General features: G+C 34.6%; 1 protein-coding gene across 2 annotated transcripts in view; it reads right to left on the bottom strand.

The window, feature by feature from the left end:
* LOC106665023 (sialin) overlaps window positions 1-21155 on the bottom strand; it is a 56224-nt gene extending 35069 nt beyond the window's left edge. Inside the window, exon 1 of one of the 2 annotated variants that reach the window (XM_014391152.2) lies at window positions 20985-21155. Coding sequence is in view for 1 of the 2 variants with exons in the window: in XM_014391155.2 (XP_014246641.2) it covers window positions 2245-2450 (206 nt within the window). In the remaining variant the exon portion in view is untranslated. Of the gene's footprint in view, window positions 1-2244; window positions 2466-20984 lie in introns of those variants that run through there. The other variant, XM_014391155.2, reaches the window with a different exon arrangement.
* Between the last annotated feature and the right edge of the window lie 432 nt (window positions 21156-21587).

The raw sequence follows: 21587 nt of genomic DNA, 5'->3' as shown, positions 1-21587 counted from the left end.
ATGTTTGTGCATCACTTCTTTGTCGAAACAAAAATGACCCATTTCTGGCCAGAATTGTTACATGTGACGAAAAGTGGATTCTCTACGATAACACTAGACGTTCTGGACAGTGGCTCGACAAAGGAGAAGCTCCAATACATTTTCCAAAGCCCCCAACTCATCAAAAAAAGGTAATGGTTACGGTATGGTGGGCTTCATTTGGTTTAATACACTACAGCTTCTTAAATCCTGGCGAAACCATCAATGCTGAATCATACTGTAACCAAATTAATACCATGCATCAGAAATTGGCAGTAATGAAGCCCTCTTTGGTCAATCGGAAAGGGCCCATTTTGTTGCATGACAACGCTCGACCACATGTGTCACGTGTAACGTCACAAAAATTATTGGAGCTTGGCTATGAAACTTTGCCTCACCCACCCTACTCTCCGGACCTCTCGCCTACTGACTACCATTTTTTTAGACACCTGGACCACTACTTACAACACATAATATTCAAAAATCAAACGGAACTGGAAAATGCATTTATTGACTTTATCAATTCTAAAAATTCTGAATTCTACTCAGACGGAATTAATAAGTTACCAACACGTTGGGAGAAATGTATTGAGAGTATGGGAAATTATTTTGATTAAAGAACATTGCTTTAAAGTAACTAGTTTCTTTTTTTTTGTTTAATACCAAAATCCTGCATTATTTTCCGGACAACCCAATAATAATGAAATCTGTAAACCTGGTATTCAATACCTAAAAAATATTGAAGTCTGCAACCTGTTCACGTAATTACGCTAAAAAATTAACATCAACGGCCTACATGGATAATTCAAAACATACAGCAGTAATATCATAAACACCCTAAAAAATCCATTAACTTCGCTCATTAACAACCTAAATCTTCCAAATTTAAAACAATTAAACGATTACAATGTTAAAATTAAAGGTCTTATTCGCTGTACCTGACGAATTCAACCTATGGTTGTTGAAAAATGCACAACCTAAAGAAAGAAATTAAAAGAACGTGGAAATAAAAATTGGTCCAAATTGGCGATTCTGCAAATTAAGAAGATAACGAAATTTTTAAATTTTGCAATTTAACGTGAAAAAAATATTTATCCGTGAAGTTGATGATTAAAACCCGATATATGAATCTAGCAAATTGACCCTAGCAACTGATAATCAGCATGAGGACCTTTTGTATGCAAAGCTAAACCAATAAGGAAATTAGTGAACTTGTGTCAATTATCTCAGAAAAATGGAGTATACGAACCAAACGAAGCTCTGGCCAGTAATGGCAATCTGATCAAACAAAGCATAGGAAATTGGGTAAAAAGTGTAGTCGTAAAAATGGTCATCGTTATACTTATAAAGATTCTGGTTATAAAGCATCCCTACAGTACGAAAGGATCACTGCCTAATTAAAAAGGATCGGCAGGAATGCTTGATTAGGATTTTCTAGAAACTGTGAACTTGCTTTTTTTTCATACAGTTTACAATTGGAAATAAGTTCTGACGTTTCATCAAATTTAAAGCAGAAAATAACCGATCAGCATTTTTTTCTTGCACCGTATAATGCCATTTCGCTACAAAAAAGTGTCCGGTTGAAATAACTGCTATTACATGAGATAAACTCTTGACATTGAGGCTATATATGTGTATAATTAAATATATTTCATTTATCTGAACTCAAGGCGATGAGATTATTACTACTATTATTAATTATTTACACCCTAGAACTGATGGAAAGTCTGTTCTTCATGCAAGAATATCTCAGGACTTTACTACAAATCTTGTGCAAGGAACGCAAAGGCATTTAACGGACGTAATTCGTGCCAGAGGAGGAAATAATTAGTATTATAGTAGACAAAAAAGTTTTTTTTACATTTTTTTTTTGCTCTTTACTCAATAATTTTTTTTTTAGTAATTAGGTAATAAACATTTTATTTTTAAATGCTTTATTTTACATTTTTACATCCAAGCCTCTGTTTGGTATGCTACATACGAATAAAGCTGAATACATTAAAAAGTGGTGCGTTAATTTTGTCCATCGGTATACATACATTTTTCAAAGAGTTGGTTGTATCTGTTCTACTGAAAAAAGAAAACTTTTTTTTGGGGTAGATGGTGGGCAGTCTTCAATGTTAGTTATAAGCTTATTTTAGTAGCTTTCAGGGGCAAAAAAGATTTCTTAGCTAAGCTCAAGCCATTAAGCGCACAATTATATCAGGATATAAACATGGAACCCACCTGGTCTTCAAGTCAGTTTCAAAACTCAGTTTCCTCCGTGCGTGGTCATCGCAGAGCACGAGCCACCGCCACTCGATTGACAAACAGCTATGGACACAGGGGTAAAACCATGACTGAAACCGATCCAGTACAGACAGAATCGAGTAACACCAACATGATTTGTTGCTGGCCAGGACACCCCCTCCAAAGACAGTTCCCCACCACATGGAGGACGAAAAGTCTTTCGAGACAATACAAATCAACCAACAACAAAGAACTGACAATTATGCCTTCGATCGTCAAATGATGAAGTCAAACACGTGCCAATTGCATGGAACTCATTTAAAAAATTCCTCTTTCATTCAATTCAAATGAACAAAGCGCAAATTAGCGTAGTCCTTTCTTTTTTTTTTCTTTCACAATTTGCACGAGTAAAAGGAAAGGACAAGTTGAATTCCATCTCATCTTTTACTTCAAAGCTAAGTTAGTACTTAATCTATAAATGTAAAGTTAACGAATGTCAAAACATTTACGGCCAGTACTAGCGAAGTGAAAAACTAGGAGAAAAAAAGAAGACTGCCTCTGGTCAAGGCGCAGAAATGGGATCTGCACTGAGGAGTGGAGAACACACTCAGACAAGGCGGAAGGGCCTGGGATTGTAATGATCCTGAGCATAGACGAAGCCTCACAGAGACGATAATAAAAAGAGGACACCCTCAATTATCGTTTCAGGAGGATCCCTGGAAGAGTTTTGAAAAGAGGAGGTGGGGAGGAGGATACAAAAAAGGAGAACTCAAAAAAACACTAATTATCTCTGACTTCTCTTGTGCAGAATTCATGCCCAGAGGCCTCGTCCCCATCAAAATACAGATAACAATATGGGAAAAAACCAGAAGCCTACTCTTAGAATTAGAAATTCATTACGTAGGGTCAACCTTTGTCACCAAAGTGAGACAAGAAGTATTGGCTATTACCATTTACAGCTACGCCCTACACAATGTCAAAAGAAATTGGAGGTTTTCTAACGAGAAATCGATTTCTTTCAGACCATAGAATAATAAGGTTCCCTGTGGAATAGAGAACTGGGCAGCCTCAGAGCAAAAACCATAAGAGCATTCAATTAAGAAAAAACTGCAAGTAACTGGGGTTACTCACCTTATATAATCAGACCATCCGAAGGGCAAAGAGAGAAAGCTTTCGCAAATTCTGCAGGGAAATATCCTCTGTATTGACAGCAGCTAGACTAAACAAAGCACTAGCAAAGGACAGAATAGAAATAAACTGTCTAGAAGAAAGTAGACGGTACCTACTCAGAAGATGCAAGACAAAAACTTCATCTACGTACAAATTTTCCAAGCAGTACCTATGACCCATCCCTGGAAAATAGGAAAACACATAAACAGAGATAAGAAAACTGGAAGAAAGCCGCTGAAATATGCACAGAGAAAGAGACCAATCAGGGCAATCAATTCTTTCAACCCATAGCGTCAGGTATGGACGGTTCCTCCCATCCTGCTAAAAAGGAGCAGGAAGAATAATTCCAACACTGGTGCATATATAGAAGCAGCCTAGCATTAGCATATACCACAAACAGTCGTAGAGCAAAGCTTATACCGAAATAAGGAAAAGAGGCTCTATAAGTACCTAATCCTATAGTCCAATCTGCCTAACATCTTTTAAACCAGAAACACTTGAAGAGCTAATAGACAAAAATATAAGAAGGGCAGTATTGATAGACTACCACTCCATCACTGTCAGCATGCATACAGAGTAGGACGATCAACAGAAACTGCTCTGTACCAGTCAACCAGTGACCTGAGTTAAACCCTAGAAACCAAGGAAAAAACAATCTGTGCGTTCCTCGACATTGAAGGAGCCTTCGAAAATGCATTCATGCATCCATGAAGATCTCCCTAGAGAAAAATCATGTAGACCATACCATATCTAGATGGATTGGATAAATGTTAATAACCCGAAAAGCTGAAACAACCATAGTTAGCACAACCAAGCTATGCCTGCAAGGAGCTGCAATACGCACTAACACCCCTACTGTGGAGCCTAACAGTTGACGAATTGCTTGAAACTTTGGAGTAAAACCGCTGGTTTAGGTATTAGCCCTAACAAAACAACCATATTAACCGGCCCACGGCCCTTAATGGGTCTATCTCCACTCGCGGATTTTTCGTTTCCGCATCTTCAAACGCGCCATCTTAGTGAGGAATTGAACTGAGAAGGAGAAAGTGATCGGGTTTTTCCATGGGTACATAAAAAATCACGTTATTTGCACAAAAATCGCGAATAACTTGAAAATGGTTGAGAACTCGGGCAACGTGAAAGGTGACTAATTGATGAATGACTAAAGCTAGGAAAACATTTGAAAAGCAAAAAAAATGTTCAGCGTAAAATTTTCTAAAAAATGAGACCTAGCGCAGGTCTGTGATTTAAAAGGAGAAAATATGCATTTCCAAAGTTGGCCATTTTTGTAGATAGTTAGTACCAAAAAATCCAAACCAACAGCAAAGCCACAACTCAGAAAAATGCAATAAAAAAGTTAAATACGTATTACATTTATATAAGGTAAATCTTTTTAAAAAGATAGTTCTATTCACAGTAAGTCGTTTAAAAAGATTGAACAACACACTCACTCCACTATTTATAATTTCTATCATTTCTATTTATATAAGGTATATTAATAAAATCTTGTAGAAACAGCAAAATGTGATATGAATGAATAAAACATCACATAAAGTATACAAGGAATGAATAAATGTAAAAGCTTCTTCTAGATAGAGGAAGAAGTTTTCGACGAGGTTTGTCACTTTGATCCCTCAGTGAAATTCTTTGAGACTCTACACAGAATAATGCAGCTACTATTACTCGTCGAACCAATCTTACTTTATGTTTTATAAAAAAAATAAAAACAACGACAGTTCAAAATAGTTCATGACCAACTCAGAGGACTGTTACAGAGCCTTTTTACGAAATGTAGTATCCTTTTCAAGAATGGAGAAAAACTGTTATTTGTCGGCCAGGTTTGTGTAACTTGCACGATTTCATATGACACACAGCAATATGAATTGCAGATGGGTAATTTGTCAAATTAAAAAGTGGAACGGTGCGGAATAAACGATTAGGAATTATCTACGTGATACGTGGTTACAGTATGATAAACAATGGTATAAAAAATCCGTAATCTGTGATTTAGGAACGACTACAAATTACACGAGAATCCACAACCAAAACGACTCAAGGGGTGCTCACACTAACAAACTAATAATAAACATAATAACTAATCTTTTTAAGTGATTTTCTATTGCATACAGTTTTATTGTAGTACAATTAACGCACATTTAATTTAAAAAGTATGTATATTTCCGTGATAGACTAGAACTGTTAGATAATATAACACCAGCATTAATACGATAAAAGCCTCGTCCTTTTTGCAATAAGTTAGCCTTTAACATTGATGATTTTATAGAAACCAAACGCGAGGAAAATACCTAAATTCAATCGGGGGAATCTCATGCGTTGGTTCAATTGGCATCAATCCGTTTCCGGCGCAGTCGTATATCTTTCAATTTGCAACCCTGTCCGTCCAGTAACAAGGGCTAAACCTTGGTCGACTTTACCCATGGAAAAGGAAAACTAAGCAATTGGCAATTGTCCTAATCTAAATAAATTAATGGTACCTTGAACTCGAATTCGTTGAAGACTTAAATCTCCCATGTGAAGTCAAATAGAACATCTGTTTCTGGAGATTTCTGGCTACTAATATTGTAAAGATCCGCTTTAGAAAATAATTTTGATTAATTGGATTTATACATTTATATGTGTGATAATCAGGTATTAGGTCACAGAAACAAAGAAACTCCCAACTTCATGCCAAGCTTTCGTTTAATTTGTGAACATCTTCAGCGCTGAATTAGTTTACAATTTCTTTTTCAGGTACATATGTAGATGTTTATAAATCCTTGATAATAAATAAATAACATATAAAAAAACAATTATTATTTTATTTTATTTTTATTTCAATTGTTGTTTTTATATTTATAGGAATTATAAACATCTACATATTTACCTGAAAAAGAACTTGTAATCTTTGTATATTTCTGTGGCCTAATACCTCATTATCACATACACAAATCTTCACGAATCTTCACAAGATTGATCCATCTCTTAACAATATCTTAATAGATTTATAAATTGGATTAATAGATTTATAAATTGGATTAATAGATTTATTTAATTGGATTCGCTATATAAGTATTTATAAGCCATAATTGATAATTAAGCCATAATTAATACAGTCAATTAAGACTACTAAATATGTATATAGGGTCTAGAAAATATATTTAACTGAATCACGGTATGTATCCATCATGGTATGTATCATCAGTCTAAAGAACTAAACATGCGTATTTAAAATGTAAGTTATTATGGTGAGCAAAAAGAATCGAGAGCAGTAATTCAGAGGTAGAACCATCTTTGAATTTAGACAAAAAGTCTTCTACTCCATTCTTCCAATGTCACCTAAAATGTTCTCTGCGTTCCTTCCACTAGTGTCCAACTTGCCCTACTCCCTTCTTGAGTACATGGCGATTCTCTTGTGCCGATTGTGACAAACCTAATGTGATAGTTGATCAGTCGGTTAAAGTCTGAGTACCGCGGTTCACAGCACATGGTCCAACTGGACCTGTTTCCTGGCAGGCTTTGTCTACTTTCAACTTTTTAAATTCAACATTAACTTTTTTTTCTGTATTGACGAAATATTATCAGCATATCATTCCATATTCAACTAGTAAAGGTCGATTTTGTACTCGACCTTTTTCTTATATGTATATTATTGTTTAAAAAAATTATAGTTAGCTTTTTATGAATTGTCACATGAGTGACACAATAAGATTAGTTTCTTTTAAAATTTGATTTATTTCAGGTCCGCCTGTCCTCGCTGGTATTGAATCGTTTCATAGCGTCGTCAATTTGATCAAACTGCTGTCATAGGCAGACCATCAACCATCGAAGAGCAATTGACAATCAACAATCGCCAACATTATTAAATTGCCTAGTGTTTGACCATCTCTAGCATATAATTCAACCCTATATGTAAATTAGTCGTGAACAAACATTTGATCGAAATTTCTCATTTCTGACCACTAGCCTTCGCTGTTGTACCTGCTTACACTCCCAAAATAATTACAGTTACTAGTAGGTAATGTGCTTCAATCTGTGGATAGTTTTCCTTCTTTTTGAATTAAACTAAAAAGTTTTAACAACTTGAACAAAAAGATCTTCAGTGAGGTCACAATAGAAACGACAATTCTTTAAGTTTTTGCCGAGCTTTCGACGATTATATCGTCGTCATCAGGGCCTATTTATGTTAGGAAAATATCGCAGTTAGAACATGAAAAGCTCGGCAAAAACTTAAAGAATTGCCGTTTCTGATGTGACCTCACTGAAGATCCTTTTGTTCAAGTTGTTCAACAAGCAGATCGATACACATCTTTAAACTAAAATGTGATTAGTAATGTCGAACAATGGGCAAAACTGCAATTTCTGAATTGTATAATCGTTTTGAATCCATGTGGTTTCGTCGTTTTTCGGTTTAGGGATTGAAAGATCGAAGCAATTCGGATCCTACTAAAGCATCCCTCGTTAATTGCAATTTATATGAGGAAATTCCCGTCGGGTGATATTTCTGTTCTTTGGCCTGCGTAGGCGTTTATTGGGGAGCCCAGATGGAATTCGTTCCATTTCATTCTTCCCGCTTCTTAGTTTATTGCACGTGGTGGCATGGAAACCCTCTGGGCACCAAAATTTAGTCGTACACTAGACCTACAAGGGAAAATTCTATGTTTAAAGTGGAATTCGTTTTCTTAGCATTAGCTGTTAACTACTGGTTAATGTTAACAATTTTTTTATTGTTTTAAAAAAAATTCGCTTTTGTATGATTCAATTTCAACTTAAATTAAGTGTAATAAACCCAAACAAAAGATTTGTGTACTTCAAGAACTCCAGGCCGCGAATCAAAGTTTTTGTGTAGGAAAAGTGTATTTTAAACTATATTTGTAGGTTATAATGCAAAATCTTTTACTTGTAGCGACGTTCGGGCATTTTTTGTCATATCCATGCAATAATATTTTACTCTGAAAAACATATTTGTTTAAATATGTTGTTTGATAATTATTGTAAATCATTAAATTATGCCGGTTTTAAGCAAATCAATTGTCATATTGTAAATTAACAAATAACAATAATTGTAGAGGAAATAGTCGAATACATCAAAACTCAAATTCGCAATTAACACCTCCACCGGTAGCTTAAAAACTAAAAAGCAGTTAAAACACCAACTTTTTCTAATTTTTTTAGATATTTTAGATGTTTCACCAGTTTTAAAAAGTTTTTGCATTTTGGGTACAATTTCTGGAGCGATTGGTATCTGAGATCTAGTTGCCAAATGTGACATGGTTGACTATTTGTATGAGGTTACATTCGTGGAAGTTATATATGCAGAGTTGAGTATTGTAATATCTCTATTTATATTACACCTATTTACTCTTATTGCCAACTTTGTAATTGTTATTTATGTTCTAAAATAATTGAAATAAGGAAAATAAAACGACAGCCATAATTGCAAAACTTCATTTTTTTCCAATCGGATTTTCAGTCTACAACAATCCAACAACTTTTATTGTTCGTAGGCAACAGCTACGTAACGGAACGAACTTAATTACATTCATTTACAATTCATCTACTTTTTCGCGAGACTTTACAAAACTTATAATATGTTAAAATTTGGCAATTTCTGAATATAACAGATTCACTTTATTTTTAATTAATTGTTTTTACATTGTTAAAGCGATTCAAAAGGCCAATGAAACTGACTCGATTCGAAAAACCCATACCCTACAATAGAATTCAAGGACAATTCGGAAAGCGGGAGTTCCCTCAAAGAGTGGCGTCGTTCTGGAACGACGTCCATACGTGAAAGGAAGAGTCTAATGCGTCGTGCAAGAACGACGCCCGTAACACACCTGTTAAACTTTTTACTGCCATTCAATACGGCTATTTTTGAACATGTGAGGAGCTTATTACAACAATTGCGGATCAGAGGATAGCACGTCGTTTCATCTCCAAAGAGGGTAAAAAGAGATTGGGATATCTAAGCTATAGGGGAGATACAAGATGGGTCCGCGTACATTGGTTCTGTGAGGCTATCGTTCCCACAAATGGTAGGATTATAACTTTTATTTTAATATCTTGTTTTTTTACAATAAAAGTGGCTAGTCTGTATAAAAATGGACACCCCGTCATTCAATAGACTCAACTTTGCACACGTGATTGTGTAATATACCGGTTCCCATCATCTATCTCGTAGTTATGGCCTGTCAGACACGTTTCAGCTTCTCGCTACCTTCAGTGGTGGGTCTGGGTTGAAAGATAATCGGAAACGACCAAACTACTAGATGTCCATTTACAAAAATAATTATAACAAGCAACAAAAATAAAATATATATCTGCTTGTACTGCAAATATTTTGTTGAACTCACTAGTTTTCGTGGTCCGCTTGACCAATTAATATCTTTCAATTAATTAAGGTTTTTAGTTGAGATAAAAAATTGAATTTAAAAATAATTGGTCAAAGGACCACGAAAACTAGTGAATTTAATAAGTTAAAATGAAGTATACCTTTACTAAAACTCTCCGTGGCCATTTGATTTGTCGCCGATAATCAAATAGATTACACGACATTTGAAAAATGGCAAAAAGGAGGGAAAATTCAAAAGGTGGGGTTGAGATGGGAAGTTAGTGTCCGAGTGGATCGAGGATAGCTCAAGTGGTAGAGCAAGCGGCGTATCTGGCCGAAGATCGTGGGTTCGAATCCCGCTCGTGACAATGACTTTTTTATCTCAACTAAAAACATTAATTAATTGAAAGTTATAATTGGTCATGTGGACCACGATAACTAGTGAATTTAATAAGTTAAAATGCAGTATACCTTCTCTAATGCTCTCCGTGGCCATTTGATTTGTCGCCGATAATCAAATAGATTACACGACATTTGAAAAATGGCAAAAAGGAGGGAAAATTAAAAAGGTGGGGTTGAGATGGGAAGTTAGTGTCCGAGTGGATCGAGGATAGCTCAAGTGGTAGAGCAAGCGGCGTATCTAGCCGAAGATCGTGGGTTCGAATCCCGCTCGTGACACTGACTTTTTTTTCTCAACTAAAAATCTTAATTAATTGAAAAATTTTGTTGAACCCTCACGAGGGGGCTATAGAAGAAGAGTTCTTAAAAGGGTGCAGGATTTTTTTACCAAGGTAATTTATGCAAATAAGAGAAAACACGACTGTATTCCCCCATAAATAAAAGGGGTTTATGTACCTCTTGCCGTAAACGTCCCATTTTGGGAATTTAAAAAAAATAAAAATAATACGAAGTACAATATAATGCCGGTAATAAAGGCTGTACCCGTATTAACTCGGTCGACCCAATTCCTTGGATGGCATACGCAAGAGACTTTGTTTTAAAGTATCTTTGTATATATTGCTACTGTGAGTGCGTGTTTTTTTAAATGTACAATTAAATGTAATTTAATCAATAGAACTACAAGAAAATTTAAAGAGACTATTTTCGTTTTATTTGATTAATGATGCTTTAATTAATGCAATTCTCATCTCGATCTCCATCAGTTTATAAGTTGAATGTACTCTCAACTAGTTGGCGTTCAGCACTCATTCACGGACTATCAAAAACTCGTAAAAAAAGACTCGACAAGTTAAGCCCACGTTGCTGAAAAAACTGTACGTGATCCAAAATAGGCCTATAAGACTAAGTTTGGGGGTTTTACAATCAACGCCTATTAATGTTATGCAACGAGAATCCGGACTTATGCCTTAAGTCTTATTTTAAGTGATAGACATACACTCCGAATCTCTCATCCCATAACTTATTATCTCTATCTTATATCTCATCTCATATCATAGTTCATGTCTTCTAAAACGTATCCTTCCAAACTTCCCAAAATCTTACCTCACCTTCCTGGTGTCATTAGCCCGCCCCTCCCTTGGCCGATAGCTTTGCGTAATTGAGTATAACACAAGAAAAGATATACCAATCAGATAAATTTCCAATATTTCAACTTTCACTGGACAATATACTTACAAATATTAACAATGTATATAACAAATATAGCATAGAGTAAAATAAAAAAAATGTGGACACGATCTAAATAAATAAACTGTTTCAAAAAGAATTAAGTACCTTATTTCCAATAGAATCTCTTGTGCTATACTCGGTCGGCTCCAAGGCTGATGGGAAATCGGGATGCGGGTTTTATGACACAATGAAGAAGTTTGGACGAAAGGTTAGGTTGCCGGATGAGGCATCAGCCCTTAACTGTGAGCTTCAAGCAATTAAGAAGGCCTTACTCCGCCAGTAATTGCCCGCTCAATTACTTCCGATCAATCAACAGTAATAATAATAACGGATTCCAAAAGTTCCTTGGAGGCGATCAAAGCAGTCAATGCACAAAAATTAAGCAACTACATAATATTACAAATGAGGAACATAATTGTCGAAATGAGAAGAAATAAAGAAATAAAACTCCTTGTTTTGGATTCCAGCTCACTATGGAATTCGTGGCAATGAAAAAGCGGATTCGTTAGCGAGAGAAGCAACCAAAGAACCAATATTATTAATCAATCACCAATTAAATATCAGATTACCATACCATGACTATAATAATAATAATAATAATAATAATGCTTTATTAATACAAAATGTTTACAAAACAAAAATATATGCCATAACATAAAATAACTAGCGGCTTATCCAATGGCCAAGGCATGAATAGTTGGCAGACAGTGAGTGTGGTAAGGGCTGCTATATAAAAAAAAATGTTTCCTGCCATTTCGACAACACCCTGGTTTTCAACGATCACTCTTAAAAAAAGCGACGTGCAGGATAATAGTGAGGCTAAGAACCGATCACGGTGTGTGCAAATATTATTTACAACAAGACGAAAAGTGCACGTGTGATAGCATAGAAACTGGAACATATAATCATGATGTGTTCACTCTACGAAGGGAAACGTAGGAAGATGCTGAGTGTTATTAAACACGTAATGGGAAATATTGTAGGATACTCAAATATAATAAGCTTCTGTTCTAGCGAGGTGATTTCTGCAATAGAGGACTTCTTGAATAATATAAACAAAAGAGTATGATTATATTAAAATAAGGGTTGTAATAATAGTTGTAATTATTGTATTAATAAATGTATTTATTAGTTATTGTTTTTATTTGTTATTTTGAACACATTGTACATTATTATATGACCAGCTGATGCCAAAAAATTTTTTTTTATTTATTTATAATTTTGATGTAACACGCGGTTGAGATGAAAATTATAAATCCATTTTGATATAATTAAGTTAAAAAATAGCTTAATTTTAACTTAATGCTGTGAGCAAGTCATTTTGTGACGGTGATCGACAGAATATGCTGGAAAGGACAAGGCATTTCAGAGTTGGAAACTATAGGTCATCCAATGAACGTACAAGAGTAACCTTTTCAACCTCATTCCAAATTCAACCAAAGGTGCGAAATGTTGCAACAGACCATAGATAACATACTTATGGTACCTTTAAAAAACAATTCAGTTGGCTGACGTACATAATAAGAAACAACTCGACGTAATGAATGAAGCCTTTCTCAACGGGATATGAATGTCTTGAATTTTACAAGCGAACTTTTAATATCTGATCTTTATTAAATATCTTTTAATATGATGAGTATGATAAACAATAGAGTGCTTTCAACAGATTACACTATTAATAGCTATACGATTAAAATGACACATGCTTGCTCAGGATTCAGTGGAACATGAAATGAATTTCTAACAAAACTTTTTTTTTTTTTTTTCCCAGAAAGGTATCATTTTAATTGTTTAGGTATCAATGAAGTTGATAATGTGTTGAAAGCACTCTGTTGTTTATTATACTCATCATACTACTTTACTACTAAATATGGTTTGCCTTTACGATTTTCTCTCTGGTCTTTGGTTTTATGACTTAGCCCTTAAAACGTGAAACTTAGATTAATATATAAAAATATATACAAATCAAGTTATGTTACAAGTGGGTGGAATTTTTTGTCTGCCAGTGTACATCACTACTTGTGCACAACGAAATGGAATTTGAAACCACTGTACTTGTGAATTTGACATATTTGAAATTACGACTACATTAATATTTAATAGCACTGAATGTTTTAGCATATATAATTTTATTAAATTATCTTTAAAACATGGCCAGATTATTCAATCTATGAGACATTGTTGTTTTCATTAATGGTGCCCTACAATATTTCTTATAAGTGCACTTTGATTATATGTATTAGAACAGTGACCTTTTAATTATTAGATTGATTCAAAGGCTAATACGAACAAGATGGTAACCCAAAATGCGTACCAACGACATAGGTTGAAAAAGAAGCGTTCTCCAGAATATGCTCGTTTTCTCCACCGGTTGTGTCATACTTTTCCTCATATTCTATGATATTGTTGACACCACTATAAATGTACCATGTACCATGAGCCCAAACATAACTCTAATACTAACTACCGGCATACTAGCAGCAGTAAGAGCACCACCGTAAATAAATGACGCACCAGAAAAGGCTGTAGAAGCTACATTATCTCCTTTTCTCCACATGGATTTTCTCTATTTTTACAGTCTATAAGATTATTTGCTGATATGCCTACATCAATAATATCAAATACACCAGCTACAGCCCCTGCCGCACCTTTTGCTATTGTACATTAAAGAAACCATTACTTCCTTACTTATTACAAGAGCACGATGACTGTCAAAACCTTTTGTCCATATATGGAGAAAAAGTTCTTTAGCTGCATCTAAATGACATCGCGAATACTCTTCTATTCTATAGAATCCAATCGGGTATTATAATAATCTTCTGAAATTTTACTTGGTTCTAAACAATCAAATGATGCTGATATTTATCAAAGCTGAGCATGTTCTTCATTCTATTCAAAGAACCATACTTTTCTAAATCTTTTTTTAGAAGCTCTGGATATCTATCAGGATTTATATGATTAAGGAAAAATTCGAATATGTCAAGTTAAACGGGAAAATTAGGTCCTGCTGCGTATATTGTATTTCTCATCAAGATCTCATCCTTTTTCTGTGCACGCATTTCATTCTCAAGTAATGATTTGATTTTAATCCAAGCCCCTACTCATATAGGTGACGATCTTGCAAATTTAATTTAGAATAATCTCCGGATTTTGCTTTATCCCAAAAGGATTTCACTGCTTCTGCTTGTTTCCAATCTACAGTACAGTTAAACTTATTTAATGATATATAATTGCCAACAACATGGAACCAAAAAGCTTGTAAGGGATTTCCGTAACTTAAGTTACTAACTTCTTTAACGAATCCTCATTTTCTACATTACGCTACTTCCTATAATCCTCAAAAATTTTGATGATATTGCTGATATTGCTTCTAAGCAACACTCACATGCAATTTTGTATCTACAAGTACCAAAAGGATTTGGATTGTTATCTGAACTTGGTGTAATTAATTTTTTATGTACCACTTGTTTATTAATCTTCACTCCATGTAAATTATTGACTTCCTCCCAGCAATCTTTATTGGATAACACTTGAGCAAGAAAATTATTTCTTATTTCTCCATACCCTGCATGTATATTCCAATGCGCATAGCACCAATGTTCGATTTGAAAAAGCTTAGATGACATATAAGGATCATCCTCTTTTATAGACAAAAATAAAATTTCCGAAATATCTCTGCGGTCTATTTCGGCACCTCTTTTTGCAAATGAATGAAAAAATACTTTGATTCTTAACCCTCTCACCTGCCGTAATGAATCAGCCTCTATTATACTTTAGGCATATTACTCTACCTTTAAAACTTGTCAATCACTACTTTAGAAAATTTTTTAGATTTGGAATAATTTTCGATAACTGGCTCAATATATGATCTCTAATTTATTTTGTTTTTGTCAAACACTTATTAATTCCTCCGCGAGCAAATTAATATTAATTTAGCAAAATATGGTAGTTTGGTTGCATGCCTGAGCCCAAACTACATTCACTGTCCAGTGTGGAACAAAATTTCCTGTAATTCAACACCTAATATATTGCGAATTTAATAGCCAAGGGAAACACAAAAGTTAATGTAATCAGAAATGACAAAATTACATATCGTAGCTTTACACAAGAAAGCCGGGGAAAAATGCATTTTACCTGAATCAGTTTGAACCTTTGATTTACAACTCTACATTCTCATCGCATAAACATAAGCAAAACCAATGGGGATCGTTTCAATAGCTATGGTGTAAATAAATATTCGGTCAAATTTACGTTGAAACCGTTATCATCATTTACATACAGTGGTCTTCGTTAGCATTTTCCATTATGTTAATGCGATTCATTGAGGGAAAGCTGCTTTCAATTATCTCCTAAGCTCGACAGGATATTAATTTTTGTTTATTTGGTGTAGTGTCTTGTTGTAAATCAGGTAGATTACTGCCATTGCAGGATCAGATCGAAAATGACCTAAATATTAACGATCGGTCATTCAAACTTTCCGAAGAAAAAGACTTACAACTAATGGTAATTTATCCCATTATCGAGAGTTCAAGGCCTGAAGTTCGTGCATGTGCTATTAAATGGGAAAAATAAAAAACCTTAATTTGGGTATATTCACATAAACATACTTTGCATTTTTATATATCTTAAATTCCATGAATAAAAGTCGATAAAAAGATTAAAAGATAGCAACAAAGATTATAACACAATTTACCCAATAGAAAATATTAAATTTAATATAGACTGTAGACACCTATCATCCGTTTTAAAAAGATAGTTCTTACTACCCCACCTTTATCATTCCTACATAACATCCGTCCAATAATTTTTTTAAAAATAAAAAAATAAATAAAAATGAAAAATAACAGTTATCTTATTCTTACTTTGAATAGTTTATTTCAACTTAAATCACCAGGTTAAGCTTAGGAGTGAATATTTTAACATATTGTTACCAGGGAAAGAAAAACATAATTCCTTGACATCCCTCCCCTTGACACTTAGATTAAATTAAACTACTTTTTAGTTTAATTACCTTTTTTACATAAACTTGGTGACAGACAAACAATATAATAAAGTATTGTATGGTTAAACCATAATTTTTTAAAATGGTCAAAAAATTAAATAAAGATTTAAATAAAACATTGGTTAAAAACTGAGGAACAAAAATAATGGTTGACAAAACAAAATAATTATTACATCCAAATTATTCATAAAGTGGGCACAAGATTCAATTTGGATGGTCCAGAAGGGATGAAAGAATTGAGATTTACTATGAGATATCAAATGCCCACCAACGGCAGTCTCTGGTCCCCCTAACCCTTTGTTTTTAAGTTTGACGAATTGATTGAAAACCAGAGTGAACTATCCATATATCTTCATAATCTTCAATTTTACAGTATACTGCTCCTAGCTGTTCACGTTAGACTTGTCATTATGTTTGGGGTCGAAGTGTATATCTTTCAGGTCCATCAATTCCAACAGCTGTGCCAGCAGTGTAACTCGATGGATTAACTTGAACGTTAATAGACTAACAGTGAAAAGCAAGCAGACATGAGTTTTCAACAAACTGCTCAGTCAATGACCCCCCCCCCCAGTTGATTAGATTTGAACAACTTTTACCCATGATCGAATGGAATTAAGACGACCCAAATCCTACATGTGGTATGTGGAATGATTTGCTCTTGTCCTCCTGAATAAGGGGTTTCAAATTAACTACATGAATGAAAAATCTGAGTCGACTCTTGAATGTTTGCTAAAAAGCTGCGAGTACAAGCGCAAATTTATAACGTAAATTTTGAACCTAACTATGACCTATGTTGGTTCTTTCGTTCGTCTGGTTATTTTATTGTGCTGGTGAAAAGTGATTTTGTCAGGCTAGATCATAGATTGAAGATCTGAAGCTGATCGGTCAAATCATGCTCGAATTATCACGAGATAACAGCAATAACAAGCGAGCAATATTTAAAGGAAACAAGTAATCAACATATCTACATAATGTTGTTGCATTCAAATAAGGACAAAATCAATGCATTCCTAAAAATGATAATTTATTTACAGAATTAATTTTACAATATAAAATCTTATTGTATATTGTTTACATACAAAACCTACCTAAAAATGAATCGATTTTATAAGTCCTTTATTTACAGTCGTCACTATTTAAAATTATTAACTCTCTCGAATAATGTTCGTACTTCCTGTTAGTGCCTGAAGCTGCCTACACAATATCGGATACGCGGCCACTACAATCGCGCGTAGTGTCACGCGTAGTTACTTGACAAAGGGAAGTTGGTACATAATTTTTGTCGTGAATTGTTGGCGGCTGTTCCCAATATGTCTGTAACGGTAGCCGAGTGGTCAGTGTGATAGACACTCGTCTCATAGACCCCGCGGTCGTGGGTTCGATTCCCACTTACCCGCTTTTTCACCAACCCCCCTCCCACAACTATATATGATGAAATAATCAACGATAACGTACTCTGGCTAATATGCAAACTCAAAGGCCATTTTTTAATTTCATTTATGTTTATCTAAAAGTGTACGTGTATTATGCAAACCAGCAGATTTCAATTTACCATTGTGACATTACGGGCGTTATAAAGAAAGGCAGAAAGCTACTAGCTAGCCATTGGCAGCCGCTCTGAATGAATAATATGATTTTAATCATTCAACAGGTCTCTTATCCATATTCTTTTAAGTACCTTATGTGGTATTTGTGGGGAATGGAGTAATTGTATTGGTGTGTTAATGTGATTTTGTAATTTACTATGAAAATCTTTACGAGGCCCCCAAGTGTGTTATTGTTTACGTAAAAAGGGCCAGAAACAATTAGTATTAAAATTTTGAATTGAAAACTTTGTAATGTTTGATTAATTTTTCAATTGTTGATATGTGGTTTTGTATCATAAATGAAGCTTGTGAGGAAGAAAGATGATTTGTTAATATGGCGGTGCCATCTGCGTATGTGGCGTTAAGTGCATTCTCATTTGTGGGCGCCATAAAAAAAATAATAATAATAAAATAAAAAATAAATTTAAGAAAAATTTAAAGTATTAATTATTTCCATCTTGTAGGAAATAAGAAACAACTATTTCTCCTCCTTCCTACAATACCTAAGAGAGAATTGCACCAGAACAAAAATAGTGGTAAAATAAGGAACATGAATCCAATATTAATTTTTTTTTTTTTGTTTTAATAGCAAACAACAAAACACATCGTACATAAATTCAGTTATTATTAATCTACGATAGTTCCATGCTTCTTTTCCAAATAATGTATTGTAGATAGATGTTCTGAAAATTTTCTTCCTTTTCTAGATGCCTCACTCTTATATAAATAAAAATTGGACATCTGCCGATAAAGTGGACTACATGTTTATACCCTATTTTTCTTTTTTGCTGCAGATACAATTGTAATTATCTTCTTCCAACCACTGTTGGAAAATCCAATAGAATACTTCTCCTTTAACCTTGAAAATTACTTTCATCTTGTCAATTGGTACAGTATATCGTCCGCAAGTGTATGAAATTGATAGTTTATAATAGGTATGATATTTTGCTTGCTGTGCCAATGTCAATTGCTCACTTCTAAACTGGTTTATATGCATTATACAGAATGATTGGTTTGACTCCTCCATCTGAGACAAAGGATTCATCTAAAGCTACATCAAACTTTATAGCCTAAATGATTCATTGATCAAATCATGAACATTTCTTTTTTACTATTTCTTTTGCAATATCATTTAGAAATTTACATTCTCGTAAGCCAAAAATCCAAAGGTCCTTCCTGATGTTTTATATTAATTTTTTTTTTCAATAGTACATATGAACGTGGTTAAGCGGATCAAACATAATTTTTGGACTCAACTATCTAAAATTCTACTAGATAAGGTATTATTGTTGAATAAATTATCTCAACGTCCAACAGCATGATCATAGTATCATAACCACATCCTCTGGATTCGCTTTCGTTCTTGTAAAAGAGTTTCGGTTAAAGATCCCAGTCAAATCACACCATTGTCATACGCGATGACAAGCGAACCATATTTAGACCGTGTGATTTCCAACATTCCCTTTGGCATTTATTGACGTCGGTTTTTGTGAGATCTGTTGTCCGTCTGGGTTGGCTCTTTTTCTGTTTCAAGTTCGTACATTAAAAGTGCTAGTTAAATCACGTCATGCCTCAAACCAGCGAGATGAAGGGGACCAGTCATAATTTTGGAATTAACTGATTTTTCGACAACAGTTTACTTATTAAAGGGTGGTCCGCCCTGCTTCGCTTTTATTATAGATAAGAAACAGTAAGACAAAGAATACTTTTGAGTAATTTACGACCTTCAGAAACTCCGTTATTCGGAATTATGCAAGTGTGAATCATCAACCTTCGTGCGCCTGGTTAGTGGTTTAGCTTTTATTCGTGTTTTCGACTCGTCAAACCTGTCCTATTCCGGATTAACCGCGAAATAAATGTGTATTCCTTAGTGACCGGTTGTTTCATAATTTGTTGAATTCGAGAGGAGCGGTCAAGAATGGGGTAGTTTAGAAAAACACCTTTTTCATTTTTTGCCGACGTTTCGACCTTTATTCGGATCATCTTCATTGCATAGTGTTGTGCTATTCTTGTGGTGTCATATTTGATTGTGACACCACACTTTCATACAAAACCAATATGACACCACAAGAATATCACCATACTTTATGCCCCTGAAGATGACCCGAATAAAGGTCGAAACGCAGCAAAAAATAAATGAAAACGTTGTTTTTCTACACTACCTCATTCTTGACCGCTCCTCATGGCTTCAACAAATGAGTGAGAATAAACCAATTTGTAACCAATTGATTGTCAACAGGAATTACTTCAAATAGGTTTTCAGTCCAATTAACAGCAAGTTTTGAACCAACATTCAATGACTTAGTTCTAATTTGGTGAGAATACTGTTGAGATCTATGGAATGATGAAACTGTAGATGACCTGACTGGGCCTGGGACAATCTCATTACGAAAATGTCGAAATGATGCGTCTGACAGGGATAGAAAACGTACAAAATATAGTACATATATTCCGATAATCCTAGTTCAGTTACTAGCGAGGGCAAACGGACTAAATTTCAGTATGAACAAAATGCTGTAAAGCATTCCAACTCTTAGTTAATCTCATTTAGGCATGTCTTGTAAAATATGGCCTGCTGTTTAGTCTTAACGGAATGCTTTGCAGACGTGTGAACTAGGAAAGACCCGGAACGAGCGAAATCAAACGGACCCTGGTCGATCCTCATTCGCACCGAGAATTTTTGGGACAAGAGCTGTCGTTACTAAACCGTCACTGACCCCTGCCGATTGACGCAACGTTAAAGTAGAGTGAGGTGGCCTATTTCGAGTTGCGAAATATTTATTGTTCTGACGATCAGACCCGGCTTGTAAAAACGCCAGGATTTTTTTAAATTTAGGTTAAATCGATATGTAAAACTAATATAACTGAAAAAGTTCGATTAGATGTTTAAATTTAACATCGACGACCGTCTGACGCGTGACATACGTCAGTGGATTGAAAACTGCAATATTTTACCGTGATTATCACCCTCGTCGGCATAAATCCGAGGAGGGTAAAAAAAGAGGAAAATAATACTTACAGTTTTTCTGTGAGGGGTGTCAAAGCATTTGTAGCCGAGGGTCGCCCATTGCTCAACTGCCGCCTTTAGGAGTGGCTACGGCTTGGATTATCGGAGAAATTACCGATTGACGCGTATTCCAATCGGGAGCTTCATACCGGAAAGGTACTGATAAGAGAAACCAAGGGTTGCCAGTCTGACCCCTCACGAAATTTCCCCGTTCAGAAACCACCCTTCCCAATGGTCACGTGTTGTAATTAAATAATTAAATTACTTCTAAAACTCGTCACTAAGTTTCTTCAAAATATATACATATTGTTGTTTTATTTTAAATAATAAGTATTATGCATATAAATAAACATAAATTAATTCTGAATACATTATGACAAACTACATATTCTGCCTTAACTCTTCTTAACCTTAATAAGATATTCAATACATACCATGTACTTCAACAGATTATCCATTTTAGTTTCGAGCAGTATATGCCTCCTTGGCTTTTGTTATTGTACGTGTACATTACTAAATATCCATCCTTCTGGAGTGCCAAGGCAACGACAAGCTAGTCATTTCACATAGCCTGTGCTTAAATCACTGTGAGTGGTTAAAATTGTTCTCCAATTA

Source organism: Cimex lectularius, unplaced genomic scaffold, assembly GCF_000648675.2.
Source record: "Cimex lectularius strain Harlan isolate CLEC.00 unplaced genomic scaffold, Clec_2.1 scaffold32, whole genome shotgun sequence".
NCBI lineage: Eukaryota > Metazoa > Arthropoda > Insecta > Hemiptera > Cimicidae > Cimex > Cimex lectularius.
This window is presented reverse-complemented; position numbering and strand designations above follow the sequence as displayed.